This window comes from Microcaecilia unicolor, chromosome 2 (assembly GCF_901765095.1).
Source record: "Microcaecilia unicolor chromosome 2, aMicUni1.1, whole genome shotgun sequence".
NCBI lineage: Eukaryota > Metazoa > Chordata > Amphibia > Gymnophiona > Siphonopidae > Microcaecilia > Microcaecilia unicolor.
In genome coordinates this window covers 207,107,727-207,127,435 of record NC_044032.1, presented here as the reverse complement: position 1 = coordinate 207,127,435, position 19,709 = coordinate 207,107,727, and the positions used below count along the sequence as shown (strand labels likewise).

Sequence of the window (19,709 nt, the reverse complement as noted above, 5' to 3'; positions counted from 1 at the left end):
GATAGTTTTGTCACCATCTGTTGAATTTGTTGTTCAAGGACATCTCAGATTCACCCCTTTCCATCCTTTATTATGGTAATTTTAAAAGGCATTTCTATATGTAGAGCAGTATATTAAGTTCAGAAATAAGCTATTATAAAGGTTTCCTCCAGATGTACACATACAGTCTCTATGCACATAATTTTACCTGGACTGAGTAGGGGAATTCTAGGAGCAGGGCTGAGGAAGAGTTTATATGTTTGATGAATAAATATTCACATAAATTAATCCATGAAATTGTGTGTGCCAAAAAGCAGGTGTAGATATGTATGCTCATAGTGTAAGTTCCCTGAGGTAGCTTTCAAAGCTGAAGTGTAGATCATAGACTTTTGTTGGAGAGATTACAGGTGATTGTCTTGGGAGGTATGGTTCTGTCTTGATTTCAGAGGTTTTTTAAGCTGATAGGACATTTTCAGTAGTAGATGGCTTGAATAGATCACTTCCAACACCATTTCCTTATGGGGTACCGGAAGGATCTGCATTATTATTATTATTTTTTAGTTATATTTGTACCCCGAGCTTTCCCACTCATGGCAGGCTCAATGCGGCTTACGTATACAGGTACTTATTTGTACCTGGGGCAATGGAGGGTTAAGTGACTTGCCCAGAGTCACAAGGAGCTGTGCCTGAAGTGGGAATCGAACTCGGTTCCTCAGTTCCCCAGGACCAGAGTCCGCCACCCTAACCACTAGGCCACTCCTCCACTCTGCCAATCCTGTTTAATATTTTTGTGAATAATTAAAAAAAATACTGAACTTGCCACAGAAATATAAGTACACTCTCAAAATAAACTGTGGAAAATACTTTTGTTGCAAATACAATCAATCAAATTTTTATAAAAGCATATATAATATTGGAGGAAAACTTCAGTAGCAGATGTGAATAATAAAGGCTGAATGAGAACGTGATTTGAGATACAAGATAAACACACATTTATTCCCTTGAAAAAACAACAGCGAAACGGGACCCTGTTGGTTTTAAAGAAATAAGGTAAGTGTGCTGTTTGTATTTTGAAAATTATTGAGCATGTTTTCACTATCACATTTAAAAAACACTTTGGAGGTTATGGAGGTTTTTGACCAGTGATGAGTTTAAGCCTTGGTAGATGTTTTTTCAGCAATAATATAAGCACCACAGGCAGGCTTTTTGAGGTCTTTTTCCCTCCAATATTATATATGCTTTTATAAAAATTTTGTGGATTATATTTGCAATAATATTTTTTTTAGTCCATTGGTACATTTGATTCAGGATTGTCAAATTAGTCCGTGTGTTTATGTAGACAGTTTTTTATTGGTAGCCAGGATTCAGGTTCCTTATTATGATTTGTCTGTTTTACAGAGTTGTTTGAATTCAGACAATAAATAGCTGTTGGAGCATAATATGATTTTCCATATCATCAAGCTGATCAATCCATAGACTGGTGGTTGTGTCCATCTACCAGCAGGTGGAGATAGAGAGCAAACTTTTGCCTCCCTATATGTGGTCATGTGCTGCCGGAAACTCCTCAGTATGTTCTCTATCTCAGCAGGTGGTGGTCACACACAGCAACAGCTCTGGCTAGGCCTCCAAGCCTAATTTTTAGGTTTTGTTGAGTGCCTGGGGTTGAGGGCTCTTCTTGAGCAAGTGCAAACCTGGTGGCGCCAGGTCCCTCCTTTTCTCCCCCCTCCCGCTGGCTCCGTTAAAAAAAAAAAAAAAATTTTGAACGTCCTTAAAGGCGTTTATTTCGACGTTTATTTAAACGTTTATTGCAGCTACTCACTGGGACACCAGGTCGTTACAGCTCGGAGCGGAAAGCAGGTAATTTTTACCTTTTTATAGCGGGCAGGGGGTTCCCCGATTGATCTCCACGTGGCCGATGGCGTCGGAGGGCGAGGGCGCAAAGAGTCGCTCCCCTGATCGCTTGGGCGCTTCTAGAGGGGATGCGGGGGTCTTAAAGTCTGATTCGCCCTTGTTGGGTGACAGTTTCGTGACCGATGAGTGTCCCGGTCCCTCCTCCGGTGTGGCGGTTTTTCCCGCCATAAACGCCCATCCCCCGCTGCTCGCCTCCGCCATCTTGGCCGGCCACGCGGCTCGGACGGCTTCTTCTTGGGCCGCCCTTGAGGTGGGAGACATTAATGCCATGAACGCCCTTAATTTGGGCGACGGCACAAAAGCGGCTAAAGTTAAGCGCCGTTCTTCCCGCGCGGCTCCTTCACGGAGTGTCGCGCCGGACGCCATCTTGGATGCGCAGCATGTCTCTCCCCCGCTCTTGCGAGCGCCGGTTGAGGGTGCGTCTAGGGCTGTAGCCCAGGCTGCGGAAGTGCACAGTCTGGGGGGTTTCATCCCCGAGTTTGTTTTGCTGCTGCATCAGGCCTTCCTTATGCAAAACGCTGCCCCTGCTCCCTCGTCTGGTAAAGAGGTTGAGGCCCCCGGAGGTAAACGCCCTTGGGTTGATTCCCAGGCCTTGGAGGACTTTGTCTCCTCCGATGTAGATGAGGGCAGCGTATCTGAGTTCTCCCAACGGTCCTTTGCGGATTCCTTGGAGGAGACGGATCCCCGCTCGGATGGAGCGGATGACCCCTCTGCAGCGCGACTCTTTAGCTCAGAGGATTTGCCCAACCTGTTGGTGCAGGCCATGGGCATTTTGAGGATTTCCTCTCCGGAGGACGTCTCTCCCTCAGCCCCTGTTGGCTCTGCCATTATGCTGGGGACGAAGCGCCCGCCTAGAACCTTCCACGTGCATGATGCCATGCACACCTTAATTTCGGCTCAATGGGATGTCCCGGAAGCGAGCCTTAAAGTGGCTAGGGCTATGTCCCGCCTCTATCCTTTGCCTGAAAGTGAACGTGAGGCCTATCTGTGGCCTACCATGGATTCTTTAATCACTGCGGTGACTAAGAAAACGGCGTTGCCGGTGGAAGGTGGCACGGCCCTAAAGGACGCCCAAGACAGAAGATTGGAGGCGGCCTTAAGGTCGTCCTTTGAGGTGGCTGCTTTAAGTTTGCAGGCCTCAGTTTGTGGCTCCTATGTGGCCAGGGCGTGCCTGACTATGGTGCAGCGGGCTTCCCCCTCGGATCATTCCTTGAGGGCTGATTGGCCGGCCCTGGAATCGGGCTTAGCCTATTTGGCAGACTTGCTGTATGATGTCTTGAGGGCCTCAGCTAAAGGCATGGCTCAGACAATCTCTGCGCGGCGGTGGCTTTGGCTGAAACATTGGTCTGCTGACCACGCCTCTAAATCCCGCCTGGCTAGATTGCCTTTTAAAGGCAAGCTGCTCTTTGGGGTCGAGCTGGACAAAATCGTGACCGATCTCGGCACGTCTAAGGGCAAGAAGTTACCAGAGGTCAGGGCTCGGGCTAGTACTCGCCCCGGTACCTCCAGAGGACGGTTTCAGGAAGCCCGTCGGTACCGCCCGGGCAGGTCGGGCTCCTCTGCCCCCTCTTCCTTCAAGAGGAACTTCTCCCCCAAGCAGCATTCCTTTCGCAGAGACCGCCGTCCCGGAGGTGCTCCCTCCGGTCCTCCCCCAGGGTCTCGTACCCAATGACGGGGCCTTGGTCCACGCCCCAGTGCAGATTGGAGGACGGCTGTCCTCGTTTCTGGGCGAGTGGACCACAATAACTTCAGACGCTTGGGTGCTGGAAGTCATCAGAGACGGCTACAAGCTAGAGTTCTGCCGACCCTTAAGAGACGGGTTTGTACTCTCTCCCTGCAAGTCTCCGGTCAAAGCTGTGGCAGTGCAGCAGACCTTGGACAATCTGATCCGCCTGGGTGCAGTCGTTCCGGTGCCAGAAAATCAGCTTGGCAAGGGGCGTTACTCCATTTACTTTGTGGTACCAAAGAAAGGAGGTTCTGTACGGCCTATCCTCGACCTCAAAGGGGTCAATCGGGCCTTGAAAGTTCGGCACTTTCGCATGGAGACTCTCCGCTCTGTTATAGCGGCAGTAAAGGCAGGGGAGTACCTGGCATCCTTGGACATCAAGGAAGCGTACTTGCATATTCCCATCTGGCCTCCTCATCAACGCTTTCTGCGTTTTGCAGTCCTGGGCCGACACTTCCAGTTCAGAGCCCTCCCGTTCGGGTTGGCTACTGCTCCGCGGACCTTTTCTAAAGTAATGGTGGTCATCGCGGCCTTCCTGAGGAAGGAAGGAGTACAAGTCCATCCTTATCTGGACGACTGGTTGATCCGAGCCCCCTCTTATGCAGAGTGCGGCAAAGCTGTGAACCGGGTGGTTGCTCTTTTGAGCTCCCTGGGGTGGATCATCAACTGGGAGAAAAGCCAGCTGCGCCCAACTCAGTCCCTGGAGTATCTGGGAGTTCGATTCGACACCCAAGTGGGCAGAGTGTTCCTGCCAGACAATCGGATTGTCAAGCTTCAGGCTCAGGTGGACCAGTTCCTAGTAGCCTCTCCTCTTCGGGCTTGGGACTATGTGCAGCTGTTGGGCTCTATGACGGCCACGATGGAAGTAGTGCCCTGGGCCAGGGCTCATATGAGACCACTACAACACTCTCTGCTGCAGCGCTGGACTCCGATGTCGGAGGATTATGCTGTGCGCCTTCCCTTGGACCCAGCAGTGCGCAAGGCGCTGAGCTGGTGGATGCAGACAGACAAGTTGTCTGCAGGAATGCCTCTGGTGACCCCGGAGTGGATTGTCGTCACGACGGACGCCTCTTTGTCGGGCTGGGGAGCCCACTGCTTGGGAAGGACAGCGCAGGGGCTCTGGTCTCCTGCAGAGGCAAAGTGGTCTATCAACCTCCTGGAACTCAGAGCCATTCGGTTGGCGCTTTTGGAGTTCATCCCGGTACTGGCGTTGAAGCCTGTAAGGGTCCTGTCGGACAATGCCACGGCTGTGGCCTATTTCAACCGCCAGGGAGGTACCAAGAGCGCCCCTCTAGCCAAGGAGGCCATGAATCTATGCCAGTGGGCGGAAGCGAACCTGGAACAGCTGTCAGCGGCCCACATTGCCGGAGTCATGAATGTCAAGGCGGACTTTCTCAGTCGCCATACCTTGGAGCCCGGAGAGTGGCAGCTATCTGCTCAGGCGTTCTTGGATATCACGAAGCGCTGGGGCCAGCCGAGCCTAGATCTGATGGCGTCATCGGCCAATTGCCAAGTGCCGCGCTTTTTCAGCAGAGGACGGGACCCTCGATCCCTGGGAGTAGATGCTCTTCTCCAACAGTGGCCGACACAAGAGCTTCTCTATGTGTTCCCGCCCTGGCCCATGTTGGGCAGGGTGCTAGACCGGGTGGCAAAGCATCCGGGCCGGATAATCCTGGTGGGTCCGGATTGGCCCAGACGTCCCTGGTATGCGGACTTGATCAGGCTCTCAGTCGACGATCCTCTGCGGCTGCCAGTGGAGCAGGGCCTGTTACATCAGGGTCCCGTGGTGATGGAGGATCCCTCCCCCTTTGGTCTTACGGCCTGGCTATTGAGCGGCAGCGTCTGAGAAAGAAGGGCTTCTCAGACAAGGTCATCGCCACTATGCTGAGAGCGAGGAAGCGCTCTACTTCTACGGCTTACGCCAGGGTTTGGCGTACCTTTGCAGCGTGGTGTGAAGCAGGCTCACTTTCTCCCTTCACTGCTCCAATTTCTTCAGTGTTGGCGTTCCTGCAAGAAGGTCTGGAGAAAGGCCTGTCGCTCAGTTCCCTTAAAGTCCAGGTAGCGGCTCTGGCTTGCTTCAGGGGCCGCCTGAAGGGTGCTTCCCTGGCTTCGCAGCCAGATGTGGTGCGTTTTCTCAAGGGAGTTAATCACCTGCGCCCTCCTCTGCACTCAGTGGTGCCTGCGTGGAATCTCAACCTGGTGCTAAGAGCCTTGCAGAAGCCGCCTTTTTAACCCTTGTCGAGGGCATCTCTGAAAGACCTGACGTTGAAAGCAGTCTTTTTGGTGGCTATCACTTCAGCCAGAAGAGTTTCCGAGCTCCAGGCACTCTCATGTCGAGAGCCTTTTCTGCAGTTCACTGAGGCAGGAGTGACTATTCGCACAGTGCCTTCCTTCCTGCCCAAGATTGTTTCTCGCTTCCATATGAATCAGCAGCTCTGTCTCCCTTCCTTTCGTAGGGAGGACTACCCAGAGGAATACTCTGCTCTCAAATATCTGGATGTGAGACGAGTTATCATCAGATACTTGGAAGTGACCAATGATTTCCGGAAATCGGATCATCTGTTTGTCCTGTTTGCAGGTGCTCTTAAGGGTCTGCAGGCTGTAAAGCCTACAGTGGCAAGATGGGTCAAGGAAGCCATTGCAGCGGCTTATGTGGCCGCAGGGAAGGTGCCGCCTATCCAGCTGAAGGCTCATTCCACTAGAGCTCAGGCGGCCTCGATGGCAGAGGCCGGGTCCGTCTCCTTGGCAGAGATATGCAAGGCGGCAACTTGGGCATCGGCCCATACATTCTCCAAGCATTACCGCTTGACTGTGGCTGCTCGGGCGGAGGCCCGGTTTGGAGCTTCAGTGTTGCGGTCAGGGATTTCTATGTCCCGCCCTGGGTGAGTACTGCTTCGGTACATCCCACCAGTCTATGGATTGATCAGCTTGATGATATGGAAGGTAAAATTATGTATCATACCTGATAATTTTCTTTCCATTAATCATAGCTGATCAATCCATAGCCCCTCCCAGATATCTGTACTGTTTTATTCTGGTTGAATTTTAGATTCAAGTTTAGTCTTCAGTTACTTCAGGAGGACTTCGTGTTCAAGTTTATTCACTTGGATTCTTCAAGAGTTGAGACGAGTTTGTGTTACAGTGAGCTGCTGCATTCCTCTCCCCTCCGTTTTACGGGGCTGGATTGAGACTTAAATTCTGCCGGCAATCCCTCCCGCTTCGTGCGGCTGTAGGGCAGCTTTGTACCCCTCCCACTTCGGCGGTGTTAGGGTCAGTCAGCTCCTCCCGCGGTTGCGGTTGCAGGATAAGCCAGATCCCCCCGCATCAGTGGGGTGGTGTCCCTTCCCCGCTCCGCGGGGATGAGCTGGACGGATTCCCCTCCCCCACTTGTGTGGGGATGAGCTGGGTTAATTCCCCTCCCCCGTTTCGGCGGTGGTGAGCTGGGCAGAGTGTCCCTTTGTGGGTGTAATTCTCTAAGTGCTGAGTCCTGCGGATGGAGCTTTGATATCGACATACTGAGGAGTTTCCGGCAGCACATGACCACATATAGGGAGGCAAAAGTTTGCTCTCTATCTCCATCTGCTGGTAGATGGACACAACCACCAGTCTATGGATTGATCAGCTATGATTAATGGAAAGAAAATTATCAGGTATGATACATAATTTTACCTTGAATATAGAAAAACAGTGGTCTGTTGGGTGACAGGGGGGGTCGAGAAAATCCAATTTCTTCAATTAATTTATTAGTGCGGGAATTACCTGTGGTTCCAACATTTAAGTATTTGGGGGTTTTGATTGATGCCCAATTATCTTTTACAGACCAAGCGAATGGTATGGATTGCCAGGGTTAAATGGTTCTTTGAAAATTAAGGGCAGTTTGAGGATTTGTGGATTATGATTCATTTTTTACTTTGTGACATGCTTTATTAATGACTCAGTTAGTTTATGCTAACTCAAGCCTGTCTCTTTGTCCCAAATAAACGTACAGAAATTGCAGACCCTTCAAAATTCTGAGATTCTTCTTTTGGGGTGGGTGCAAAAATATGAGCATGTGACTCCCTTGTATCATATACATCATTGGTTACACATATTTTATAGGGTAAGATTTAAGATCTCTGTACTAATGCATAGAGCATACTATAGTAATATTCCTTCAATATTTTAGATTTATTGGTTCCACATGAGACTTACAGGGATTTGCACTCTAGGAAAGGCTGTTTGTTGAGGATTCTGATGTTGAAGAACTGTAGGCTGGAATCCACTGGAAAGGAGCATTTTTCTATTTAGCTCCAACACTGTGGAGTTCTTATGGGGTACCGCAAGGATCTGCATTATTATTATTCCACGAGTTCTTTGAGAAATGGAATTGTTACCATGTTTTAAGCATCTTTAAATTTTACTTTTTTCTCAGGCTTTTCAGGTTGCTCTTCCAGAGCAGTTAGCTTAGGTTTTTTAGTAGTAGTAGTTTTTTAATCTTCTATATTTTAACTTTTTAATATGTGTTTTAGAGTGAGATTGAATGGTCTGATGAGATTGTGCAATCCTATTTAATTAATGGAATTAATTCACTTTTTATTTTAATCATCACAAACTGCTGTGGTCACTTTTGTGGATAAGTGGTATATCAAATATAAATAAACTACAAACATACTTTGAAAATTTGCTTGCACCCTCACAGGGAAAAGTATGCATGTAAAGGGCAATTCTATAATGGAGTGCTTAGCTGTAGGTGCCCCGAAGCCGTGCTGGGAGCACCTATTCTCTAATGGCGTCTGAGCTCCTGGATTCCATTATAGAATACAAGCATAAACCTGCATCGGCATGTCCACTTACACCATTTCTATGGCAGGTTTAATTGGACATCCCTAAGTGCGGCAAACAGTTCGGGCAACTTACAGTATTCTATAAGTTGTGCACGTAAGTGGTAGACACGCCCATGTGTACGCCACCTTGCAATTATGTACTGTGGCACTTGCCCACACATTTATAGAATGGTGCTTAGGGCTCGTGCACAAGTAAGTGGCACTTTTTGCTGCATTTATGCATGGCTATAGAATTGCCTTTGTACTGTTTACATGTGTACACAGTTATAAAATTACTCCCTGTATTGGCAAATTCTGCATCAAATCTCTGAACCTGATCTATATGTATGATCTGCTTGTATTATTCTTATGTTTGATATTGTGGCATTATTCTATTGTTTAATAAACATCTATTGTTACAAAAAAAAAAGATTTTGAACCTGCCAAATGTTACAAATGTGGCGTTTCTTTTCATTGTAATGTATCTGATAGCATTTTGCTCTTCTTTGTTCAGACCATGTGTTTATACAGTGGGGTCTCCTATAAACAACAGGGCCCTCTTTCCATGCCAGGAGCCACCAGTTGCTATGTCAACATGGCAAGCTACAATCAAGGCATCTGATTGCTTTACTGTTTTAATGAGTGGTGAAAATTCGCCCGAGCCATTACCATGTCAGGAAGGTAAGAACTATTGCTTATTGTTCCTATGTTCTAATTAAAAAAAATGCTGGAAACAATCACTCGTTTGCACAGAAAGCATGAAGTTGGTGTATAAAATCTGGCGCACTTTATAATGACGATCTTCTGAAAGATACTTGGTTATTTCAGATCGCATGCACTGTACAATGATAGGAATGGTCACTGGTGAGTACTATGAAAACTCTGTCCTTTGAACACAGTTTTCAATTGTCTTCTTAGGCTCCTTTAGTCTTGAGAGACTATGGGGGCAGTTCTATAACTGAGCGCCATGTGTTAGGAGCCACGATGGGGAGCGCTGAGTGACAATTTATAACCACATCTGTACACACAGATGGCATTATAGAATACTGGCTTAAGCCCATAGATGTGCACATGATGTTAGGGTGCACTCATACCAGGTCAATGGCAGACATAAATGAGTGTGTCTAAGCGCTACAGATCACGTGTGTAAATTACAATATTCTGTAAGTACAATCAAAAAATAGGAGAAACAAACCCCTACCAAAAAGTAAAACTGTACAAAATAACTAGGTTTGTAACAACTATGCCATATACTCAATTCACTTAAAGGACCTCAATTATTTATTTAAATGATTAAACAGTTGACACCTCAAAGCTCCTGGTAGGGAACCATATATACATTATAAAGAACTCTCTTTCATGCAGCAGCTAAATTACATGTGTATGTAGGAAATACACTTGTGTCCTGCCCATGCACTGCCCACCTGTATGCCCCCGATGTGTGAATGCACTTATGCAAAATTTATTGGAATAGCACATAGTGCACATATGCACGTAAGTGCCATTTATTTTGGCACTTACATGTGCATTTATAGAATTGCCCTTCATACACCTATTTTTTATGGAACATTGAGATTGGAATGGAGACATCTGGGTTGGGAGTTGGGACATGTTTAGTTCAGGTGGTATTTTACAAAAGTGTCTGCCAAACCAAGGAAGGTAGGGTTCAAAGTCCACTTCCATTTCTTGTGATCTTGGGCAAGGCACTTAACCCTCCATGAAACTGTAAACTCTTCAGGGACAGGAAAATACCTTTGTTCTTGAATGTAACTTGTCTTGAGCTACTAATGACAAAAGTGTGAGCTAAATCCAAAATCCCTTCTCTTCTAAATGACCTCCATAATAATATAAGAATTTTTTCCAATTATGAATGGTTAAAATTAACAATCCTACACCGTAGGCGAATCCGCAAATATATCTCCCATGATACCTGCTATCTTTTTTGGTGAAAATGTCCTTGCCTCCTTTTTCAGGGGATTTCTGCCATTAAAATATTTTATTAACTTGGAAATGGAGTGGAGGAGTGGCCTAGTGGTTAGGATGGTGGACTTTGGTACTGGGGAACTGAGGAACTGAGTTCGATTCCCACTTCAGGCACAGGCAGCTCCTTGTGACTCTGGGCAAGTCACTTAACTCTCCATTGCCCCATGTAAGCCACATTGAGCCTGCCATGAGTGGGAAAGCGCGGGGTACAGATGTAACAAAAAAAATGGACATAGTGCTTATGGAGAGTGCTTGACTGACTGATGGCAAATCTGAAATCCTCTCTGTAGGCACAGAACAAATAGGGTTGTTTGGATTACCATTGCCTATGCTCTGTCTTAAGAACATAGGAACATAAGCGTTGCCTTACTGGGACAGTTCAAAGGTCAGTCAAGCCCAGTATCCTGTTTCTAACTGTGGCCAATCCAGGTCACAAGTACCTGGCAAGATCCTAGAACAGTAAAACAGATTTTATGCTGCTTATCCTAGAAATAAGCAGTGGGGTTTCCCAAGTCCATCTTAATAATGGCTTATGGACTTTTCTTTTAAGAAATTATCCAAACTTTTTTTAAACCCTGCGAAGATAACTGCTTTTACTATCTTGTCAGCCAATGTGCCTCATCAGTTTTGGAGAAGGGTTGCCGTTTATTGGAATGATGAAGTTCAATTTTGTGGTCCTTTATTTTTATGTAAGATTGTTTCTCTGAGGACAAGCAGGCTGCTTATTCTCACATGTGGGTCGACGTCCGCGTCGGCCTGGGAACCGGCATTTTTGCAAGCAAAATGCAAATAAATCTTGCCAGAGTCTTCTGGCGCGCGTGCAGCGTGCACCGCGCATGCGTGGTCGATTTCCCACCTGTCGCGTGAGCGTTCCCGCTCAGTTTAATCAAAAAGCAAATAATAAACAACAACTCCAAAGGGGAGGTGGGCGGGTTTGTGAGAACAATTAGCCTGCTGTCCTCGGAGAATACCTGCTACAGGTATGTATCTTTGCTTTCTCCTAGGACAAGCAGGTTGCTTGTTTTCACATGTGGGGTATCCCTAGCACCCAGGCTCACTCAAAACAATGAACATTGGTCAATTAGGCCTCGCAACGGCGAGGACATAACATAGATTGATCTGAAACCATAAACAACTAACTGAGAGTGCAGCTTGGAACAGAACAAAAATGGGTCTAGGAGGGTGGAGTTGGATTCTAAACCCCAAACAGATTCTGCAGCACCGACTGCCCAAACCGACTGTCGCGTTGGGTATCCTGCTGAAGGCGGTAGTAAGATGTGAATGTGTGGACTGATGACCATGTTGCAGCCTTGCAAATCTCTTCAATTAAGGCTGACTTTAAGTGAGCCACTGACGCTGCCATGGCTCTAACATTGTGAGCCATGACATGGCCCTCCAGAGTCAGCCCAGCTTGGGCGTAAGTGAAGGAAATGCGACTCCCCTCCTGTTGGGAATCATAAAAAACAAACAACTGGGCGAACTGTCTAAAGGGCTTTGTCTGCTCCACGTAAAAGGCCAATGCTCTCTTGCAGTCCAAGGTGTGCAAACTGCTTTCTCCAGGGTGGGTATGAGGACGGGGAAAGAAAGTTGGCAAGACAATTGACTGGTTTCTGGATCTCCAACACCACCTTAGGCAGGAACTTAGCATTCGGAGGACTACTCTGTTGTGATGGAACTTGATATAAGGTGCATGCACTACCAAAGCCTGAAGCTCACTGACTCTACGAGCTGAAGTAACAGCCACCAAGAAAACGACCTTCCAGGTCAAGTACTTCAGATGGCAGGAATTCAGAGAGATTTGCATGTTCTCATGGATATCCTGAAAACCTGACTGGCTGGGGTGACTCCAGGACCAGGTTTGGGAACCACTGGCATGAATCTCAGTGGGGAGTGGAATTTAGTTTAAGTTTGATAGTGAGTAAAATGTTGTCAGTTTGCAACATTATTGGATTACTGGTTTAGTCAAGTATTGACAATGAATGTGACTATGCTGCAACCAAAATTATAAAACCACTCTTCCAAGACTGTGTCAAATGTAACTGGTTGGTATCATGGCAAATTGCTGACTGCCTGTTTGTGATGCCAGTCTTTGATCACGAAGAAGGGTAACCTGCACAGAGTGGCAGGTATGGCTCTGGTCACCTCATTGGGCAGACCGTATGGATCATGTGGGTCTTTATCTGCTGTCGTATACTATACTACTATGTTACTATGTTCCAAAGAAATAAACCCTCCAAGAGGTTTTTACCATCCTTGCTAGCGTGTAATGCATCGTAAAACCCGTGCTAGCTGCTTAGTGCAGCTTATTTTTTTTTTATTAGGCCACACAGTCTACCACTCTTGGTGGTATACAACATAAACATAAAGCACATAATCATGAACATAGACATAAAATAACATAAAATAGAACAGCCACAATAAATATTTATTTATTGCATTTATATCCCACATTATCCCAAGAATTCTTGAGTTCAATGTGGCTTACAACGGAGATTATTCATAGCATCAAGAAAAGAGGATATCTGTGATACAATAGCAGTATATTATATATATAATGGTCAATTCTATAACTAGGCGATCATGTTTACATGCCCCTTGTGCATGCTCAGTCTGAGCCCCAAAACATTTATGGGCCCTGTTTACAAAGGTGCGCTAGCGTTCTTTAGTGCTTGCTAAACGCTAGAGACATCCATAAGAATATCCATAAGCGCAGCTTAGTAAACAGGGGCCCTATGTGTATCAAACAGTACTCAAGCTCAAGTGCCCCCCAAATGCCTGCCAAAACAGATGAGTTTTTAAAGACTTTTTAAATAAGTCAGGACTTCTAATTGCTTTCGCATCTGACAGCAATACATTCCACAGCTTTGGCCTTGCTGTGTAGAAAATGGTGGATCTGTAGTCATCAAATTTAGCAGAGTGAAAAGTTGGCACATCTAAAAGATCTTTAACAGCTGACCTGGTGGTTGGGAGGCGGGGATAGGGCTGGCCAGACTTATACGGTCTGTGCCAGAGCCGGTGGTGGGAAGCGAGACTGGTGGTTGGGAGGCGGGGATAGTGCTGGACAGACTTGTACAGTCTGTGCCAGAGCCGGGGTTGGGAGGCAGGGCTGGGGAGGTGAGGATAGTGCTGGGCAGACTTATACGGTCTGTGCCTGTGCCAGAGCCGGTGGTTGGGAGGTGGGGCTGGTGGTTGGGAGGCAGGGATGACTTATACGGTCTGTGCCCTGAAGAGCACAGGTACAAATCAAAGTAGGGTATACACAAAAAGCAGCAAATATGAGTTATCTTGTTGGGCAGACTGGATGGACCGTGCAGGTCTTTTTCTGCCGTCATCTACTATGTTACTATGACCTCAAGAACCTAGGAGGTTGGTTGACATGCAAACTTACAGCAATGACTGCAGGAACATTATTCAAAATCTTAAATATAAGAGAGAAAATTTTGTTCTCCATTCTACAGAAAGCCATTGAAGCTTAAATAAAAGTGATGAAATTTGGCCATTTTTAGAACAACCTATATTTAGGTGAGCATCTGCATTTTGTACAACTTGTGATGCTTTTAAGACTTGAGGAGTTTGGTAGCTTGAATGAGGGCAGGCCTGGAGTCTAGGTAAGACAAAGCAACACAGTGGTTGCAGGTGAAGAAAAATAGCATTTTTTAAAGCTGTTAGATCAGGGGTCCTGTTCCATTCACGTCCTGGGGTTACAGGGAGCAGTGAGAATCCACCAGTACCAAAAGGGAAGGAAGCAACAGAATTTGTGAAGGAAGGGATAAAACAAGTTAGATCAGCAGGTGAGGAACAACAAGTGGCAAATGCATAAGTACAACAGAAAATACAAAAGTGATATTCTTGGAACCATTTGTTGATGAAAACTGGGCACTTAAAAGGTTAAGGAGAGGTGACTTGAAACCTAAGGATGAGCAATTGATAGTTGCAGCCCAAGACAGCAGATTATGGATGAGATGGCTTACATCAAGCATAGAAAAAACTGGTTTAACAGACCTCTGTAGATTCTGTAAGAAAGAGCTGGAAACGTTCACTCATCTTGTAACTGGCTGTGAGTTTCTGATGGGTAGAAGATCTCTATAGATAAAGGTACAACTAGGTGGTTCATCTCGTCTGTTGGAAACTTTGTAAACACTACAACATTGCTGTACTGGAAAAAACTGGGATCGTGACCCTAAGAGAATCATGGAGAATGAAGATGTTATGATCACCTGGGACATCCCCATTTTGACAGATAAAAATTTGAGTGCCATGAAAACAGACATAGCGGTGAAGGGAAAAAAAGAAAACCCTCTAGAATTACATTGATCATAGAGGTGTCAGTCTCAAACAACTACTCTGTGAAATGTGTAGAGAGAAAACAGATCTTCAAGTACCAAGAAATGAAGTCAGTGACCAATAAAATATGGCAGAAGGATATAGCAATATTTTCCATTGTTTTGAGTGCAACAGGCGTGATTAAAAAGAATTTTCCAAGCACACCTGGATAAATTGCCTATGTGTGTAACATGGAATCCAGAAGGAAGCTCTCTCTGGCACAATGCAAGTAATATTGTGAGCTTTAGTAGTAAATTTGAGAGACTGAGACCACACTCCATGTACCCTGGTTTAGGAGTGATGTTCATTACTGTCATGGTCCCCCAGAACAGAGATACATACACACGCAAACACATGCAGGTCCTTCAGATACACAAAAACAGGGAATATCAAAATTCTCTATCATTTTATTTCATTTTGTTGTTGTTGTTAATTTAACTGTGAAAGCTATTTCAAGAATCACACAATTTTCTTGTTGGTTGCTGTGACTATTGCTAACATCTGTGGTCATGGGCATGGCCAGATTAAGTCATTGGCAAACTGCACGTACTTTGTGTCCACATGTGTAGGGGCCCTTTGAGTTGTGCTCAGGACGCAAGAGGTTCAGATTGCCTACTGTCTGGCTTTTGTCAGCAGAATTTTGGATTAATATCTAGAAGGTGGAAGGATAGGTAAATATATCTGGAGAAGGACAGATCAAGATCGCATCATACCATATGCTATGAGTTTATCTTGTTGGGTAGACTGGATGGAACATGCAGGTCTTTATCTGCTGTCATCTACTATGTTACTATTTTTCTGAGTTTAAAATCTCTACTGCAGTTCTCTAATCCTGTCCCCTAATGTGGGTGAGCCTGTCCTACATCCATTCTAATTAGGTACAGGAACTGTAGGTAGGATCCAGCCAATGGGAAGGCAGTGGGGTGGAGGACTAGAAGGCAGCTCTAGTCACAGGAAGGGAGGAGATGATCTGGAGGAAGCTTCTGTACTGTAAACTGAAGTTTATGCATGCGGTTCTTGGGGGGGGGGGGGAGGAGGTGCAGAAGAGAAATCCCTCCCCCCCCCCACATTCATTTGTATGCAGATTGGAAAGAATTCCATGAGCCATTTCTCACTTTTTTTTTTAATTAAGATAGCCTGAGGTTGAGAAGGAAAGGGAAGGGTTTGCTTTATTGTGCCATGTCTGTCTATAGATCTGTATTTATTAAAGAAAAAATTCAAACACACTGTTTGCTACTGTTCATCACTTTCTGAATCTGCTATAGTAATAACCTGGCAGTTTGGAGGCTTGGTAAGCTTAAACTCTGCTTTAACCCGACAGGATGTAGTACTGAACAAAATCCTTAATCTCTTAGAGTGATTTATTTTTGCTGTATTTGTGCACAGAAAAGCTTGACCAAAGATACCAAACGTGATGTTTCTAATTTTTTTGCAGGTCTGTGCAGCTGGTTCTATTATGTGACCATGCCAATGCCAGCATCCACATTTACTATTGCCGTTGGGTGCTGGGAGGAAGTTAAAAGGGAATCCAGCATAAAAGACATACCGTTTTTTCCAGATCATGAGCACAGGTTAGTGCTTGTTTAAACAATAAAGCACAACGAAAGCTGAGCTAACCGCTTAATCCCATCCTTGGGGCTTGAAGAGGCATCAAATGAAGCTGAGCATCCTGTGTCTCGTGCTGTTAGCAATAGGGTTGCCTAATGCTGGCATAACCACTGGAAGGTTTTTGCTGCAAAGCATTTGCTACATGATAGGGATTTTTTAATTGAAAAATTCAGTTTAAAATAATTTTGAATCCATTATAGCAGTTGATAGCTTGAGTTGTGGAGGAGTGGCCTAGTGGTTAGGGTGGTGGACTTTGGTCCTGGGGAACTGAGGAACTGAGTTCGATTCCCACTTCAAGCACAGGCAGCTCCTTGTGACTCTGGGCAAGTCACTTAACCCTCCATTGCCCCATGTAAGCCGCATTGAGCCTGCCATGAGTGGGAAAGCCCGGGGTACAAATGTAACAAAAATAAATTCAGTATTGGAGCATAAGTTTGTTAAACCTTTCCAATCCTACCTGCACCCCTAAGAAAAGATTAAAGTAAGAACTTCAAGGTTCATCTGATGTATCCATTCCTGATCCAATACCACAGAGCCTCTCCAGTCCTAGGCTTTATTCTTAAATTCTTGCATGTAAAGGTTATCCTTGGTTACCCCATTGGGCTCATTTTCGAAAGAGAAGGGCACACATCTTTCGACACAAATCGGGAGATGGGTGTCCTTCTTCCAGGGTCGCCCAAATTGGCATATCGAAAGTCGATTTTGGGCGCCCTCAACTGCTTTCTGTTGCAGGGGCAACCAAAGTTCCCTGGGGCGTGTCAGAAGCGTAGTGAAGTCGATTAAGAGATGGGCATCCTCGGCCGATAATGGAAAAAAGAAGGGCATCCCTGATGAACACTTGGCTGACTTTACTTGGTCCTTTTTTTTTACGACCAAGACACAAAAATGTGCCCTAAATGACCAGATGACCACCGGAGGGAATTGGGGATGACCTCCCCCTACTCCCCCAGTGGTCACTAACCCCCTCCCACCCTAAAAAAAATTAAAAAATATTTTTCCAGCCTCAAATATCTCACCCAGCTCCATGACAGCAGTATTCAGGTCCGTGGAGCAGTTTTAGTGGGTACTGCAGTGCACTTCAGCCAGGTGGACCCAGCCCCCCCCCCCCCCCACCTGTTAGATTTGTGGTGCTAAATGTGAGCCCTCCAAAACCCACTGTACCCACAACAAGGTTCCCCCCTTCAACCCTAAGGGCTATGGTAGTGGTGCACAGTTGTGGGGGGGTGGGTTTTGGGGGCTCAGCACCCAAAGTAAGGGAGCTATGCACCTGGGAGCTTTTTCTGAAGTCCACTGCAGTGCCCCCTAGGGTGCACGGTTGATGTCCTGGCATGTGAGGGAGACCAGTGCACTACGAATGCTGGCTTCTCCCATGACCAAAGGGTTTGGATTTGGTTGTTTCTGAGATGGGCGTCCTCAGTTTCCATCTCTAAGGTCGACCTAAATGTTGAGATTTGGGCGTCCCCGACCGTATTATCGAAATGAAAGATGGCCGCCCATCTTGTTTTGATAATATGGGATTCCCTGCCCCTTCGCGGGGATGTCCTGCGAGGACACTGTCAGGAAAACTTGGGCGCCCCGTTCGATTATGCCCCTCCATGCTTTTCTGAACTCTGTCTGCTGTTTTTTGGGGTTTTTTAAAACTCTACCACCCCTACTGGGAAAGAGAGAGTTGCACAGGGACAGAAATTTCACTCGTCCCCACCCGTTCCCACTGGAATCTAACTTGTCCCTGCCTGGAAACTCCTCCATCCTCGCCCGTCCCCGCAAGTAATCTCCTCCATTCCTGCCGATCCCCTGTACAAAAATAACCTGACTTGTGGTAAAATAACCCAGCTTAACAGTAGCCTATGTTGATAACTTCCTCTCGGTGCTTATGGGGATTTCAGTGCTATCAACCATACCATTAATATTTTAGTGCTATTATAATTGCTAAGCTAGCTTAGAAACACAAGGAAAGGATAGATAAGCTGACCTGGCACTACATTTCTGCAAGAGCTCCACAAGACCTGTGTCCATCCCCCTAGGAGCCTCGCAGGAGTCCCATGAACTTGGAAGGGATCCCCACGGGATTTCTGCTAATCCCATTCCCGTGCAGCTCTCTACTGGGAAACTGTTTTATCAATGTCAGGACTCCTTGAACTCCCTTTTAGCTAAAAATACTTAGATCTTATGTATTGTGTATACTTCTGTGGTAATTGAATATCTCAATCATAGCTCATCCTATTCATTACTTCAGATCCTATATTCTGTACCATAGAGAGATAATTTTATGAGGTTTATGGGTCACAAGCTCTGTGCAATTCTGGTAGCCCTTTTGTGGACTGCCTCTATTCTGGTGATTTTCATTGCAAGTAGATATGAACTTCCAGTGTTGTCTCCGTTATCCTCTTAGGTTTTATTTTTGAGGTGGTGGAAAGAGGTAAACATAACCATAGCACAACAACAGGGCAGAGAGTTATTTTTTGGTGCTGTGGCAGGTAGCTCAGGATGTCCCTATGATGTGATGACAAGGGCAGAGCTAGAATTTTTTCTTAATGGAGGTGGGTGAATTAGGGGAGTACTACAGAGATCCGTACTGGGACCAGTGCTATGATCTGTAAATCGGATCATGCTGCAGAGATCTGTACTGATACTAGTGTTATGATCTGGAAATTGGAATGACAAATGAGGTAATTAAATTTGCAGATGAAATAAAACTATTCAAAGTTGTCAAAATGCATGCAGACTGTGAAAAATTGCAAGAAACATAGAAACATGACGGCAGATAAAGGCCATAGAACCCATCCAGTCTGCCCATCTTCTGTAACCCCTAATTCTTCTTGTTCATAAGCGATCCCACATGCTGCTTATTTATTTATTTTTTATTTATTTGTAGCGTTTGAATCCCACATTTTCCCACCTATTTGCAGGCTCAATGTGGTTTACATTATGCCGTGATGGCGATCGGCATTCCGGGTACAGAATTTCAGATGGTAATACATTTAGGTGCATACATTCATGGAACAGTCCTCGACTCCACCACCTCCATCGGGAGGCCATTCCATGCCTCCACCACCCTTTCTGTGAAATAATACTTTCTTCGGTTACTCCTAAACCTATTCTCTCTTAACTTTGTCATATGCCCCCTCATTCCAGAGCTCTCCTTCATTTGAAAAAGGCTCTCTTCCTGTACATAAATGCCCTTGAGATATTTAAACATTTCTATCATGTCTCCTCTCTCCCTCCTCTCTTCCAGCGTATGCATGTTGAGGTTCATAAGCCTGTCCCTATAATTTTTGCATTCAAGACCGCTTACTAATTTCGTAGCCACCCTCTGGAACGACTCCATCCTGTTTCGTAGCTGCCCTCTGGACCGACTCCATCCTGTTTATATCTTT

The 19,709-nt window shown here is 45.9% G+C and overlaps 1 protein-coding gene across 2 annotated transcripts in view; it reads left to right on the top strand.

The window, feature by feature from the left end:
- The window catches only part of LOC115463279 (aminopeptidase O-like), a 382,003-nt gene that overhangs the window by 60,888 nt on the left and 301,406 nt on the right, over positions 1–19,709 (top strand). For both annotated transcript variants that reach the window (XM_030193650.1, XM_030193651.1), the window contains exons 3-4: positions 8,933–9,099; positions 16,160–16,295. In XM_030193650.1, the coding sequence (XP_030049510.1) occupies positions 8,933–9,099; positions 16,160–16,295 (303 nt within the window). The remainder of the gene's footprint in view (positions 1–8,932; positions 9,100–16,159; positions 16,296–19,709) is intronic.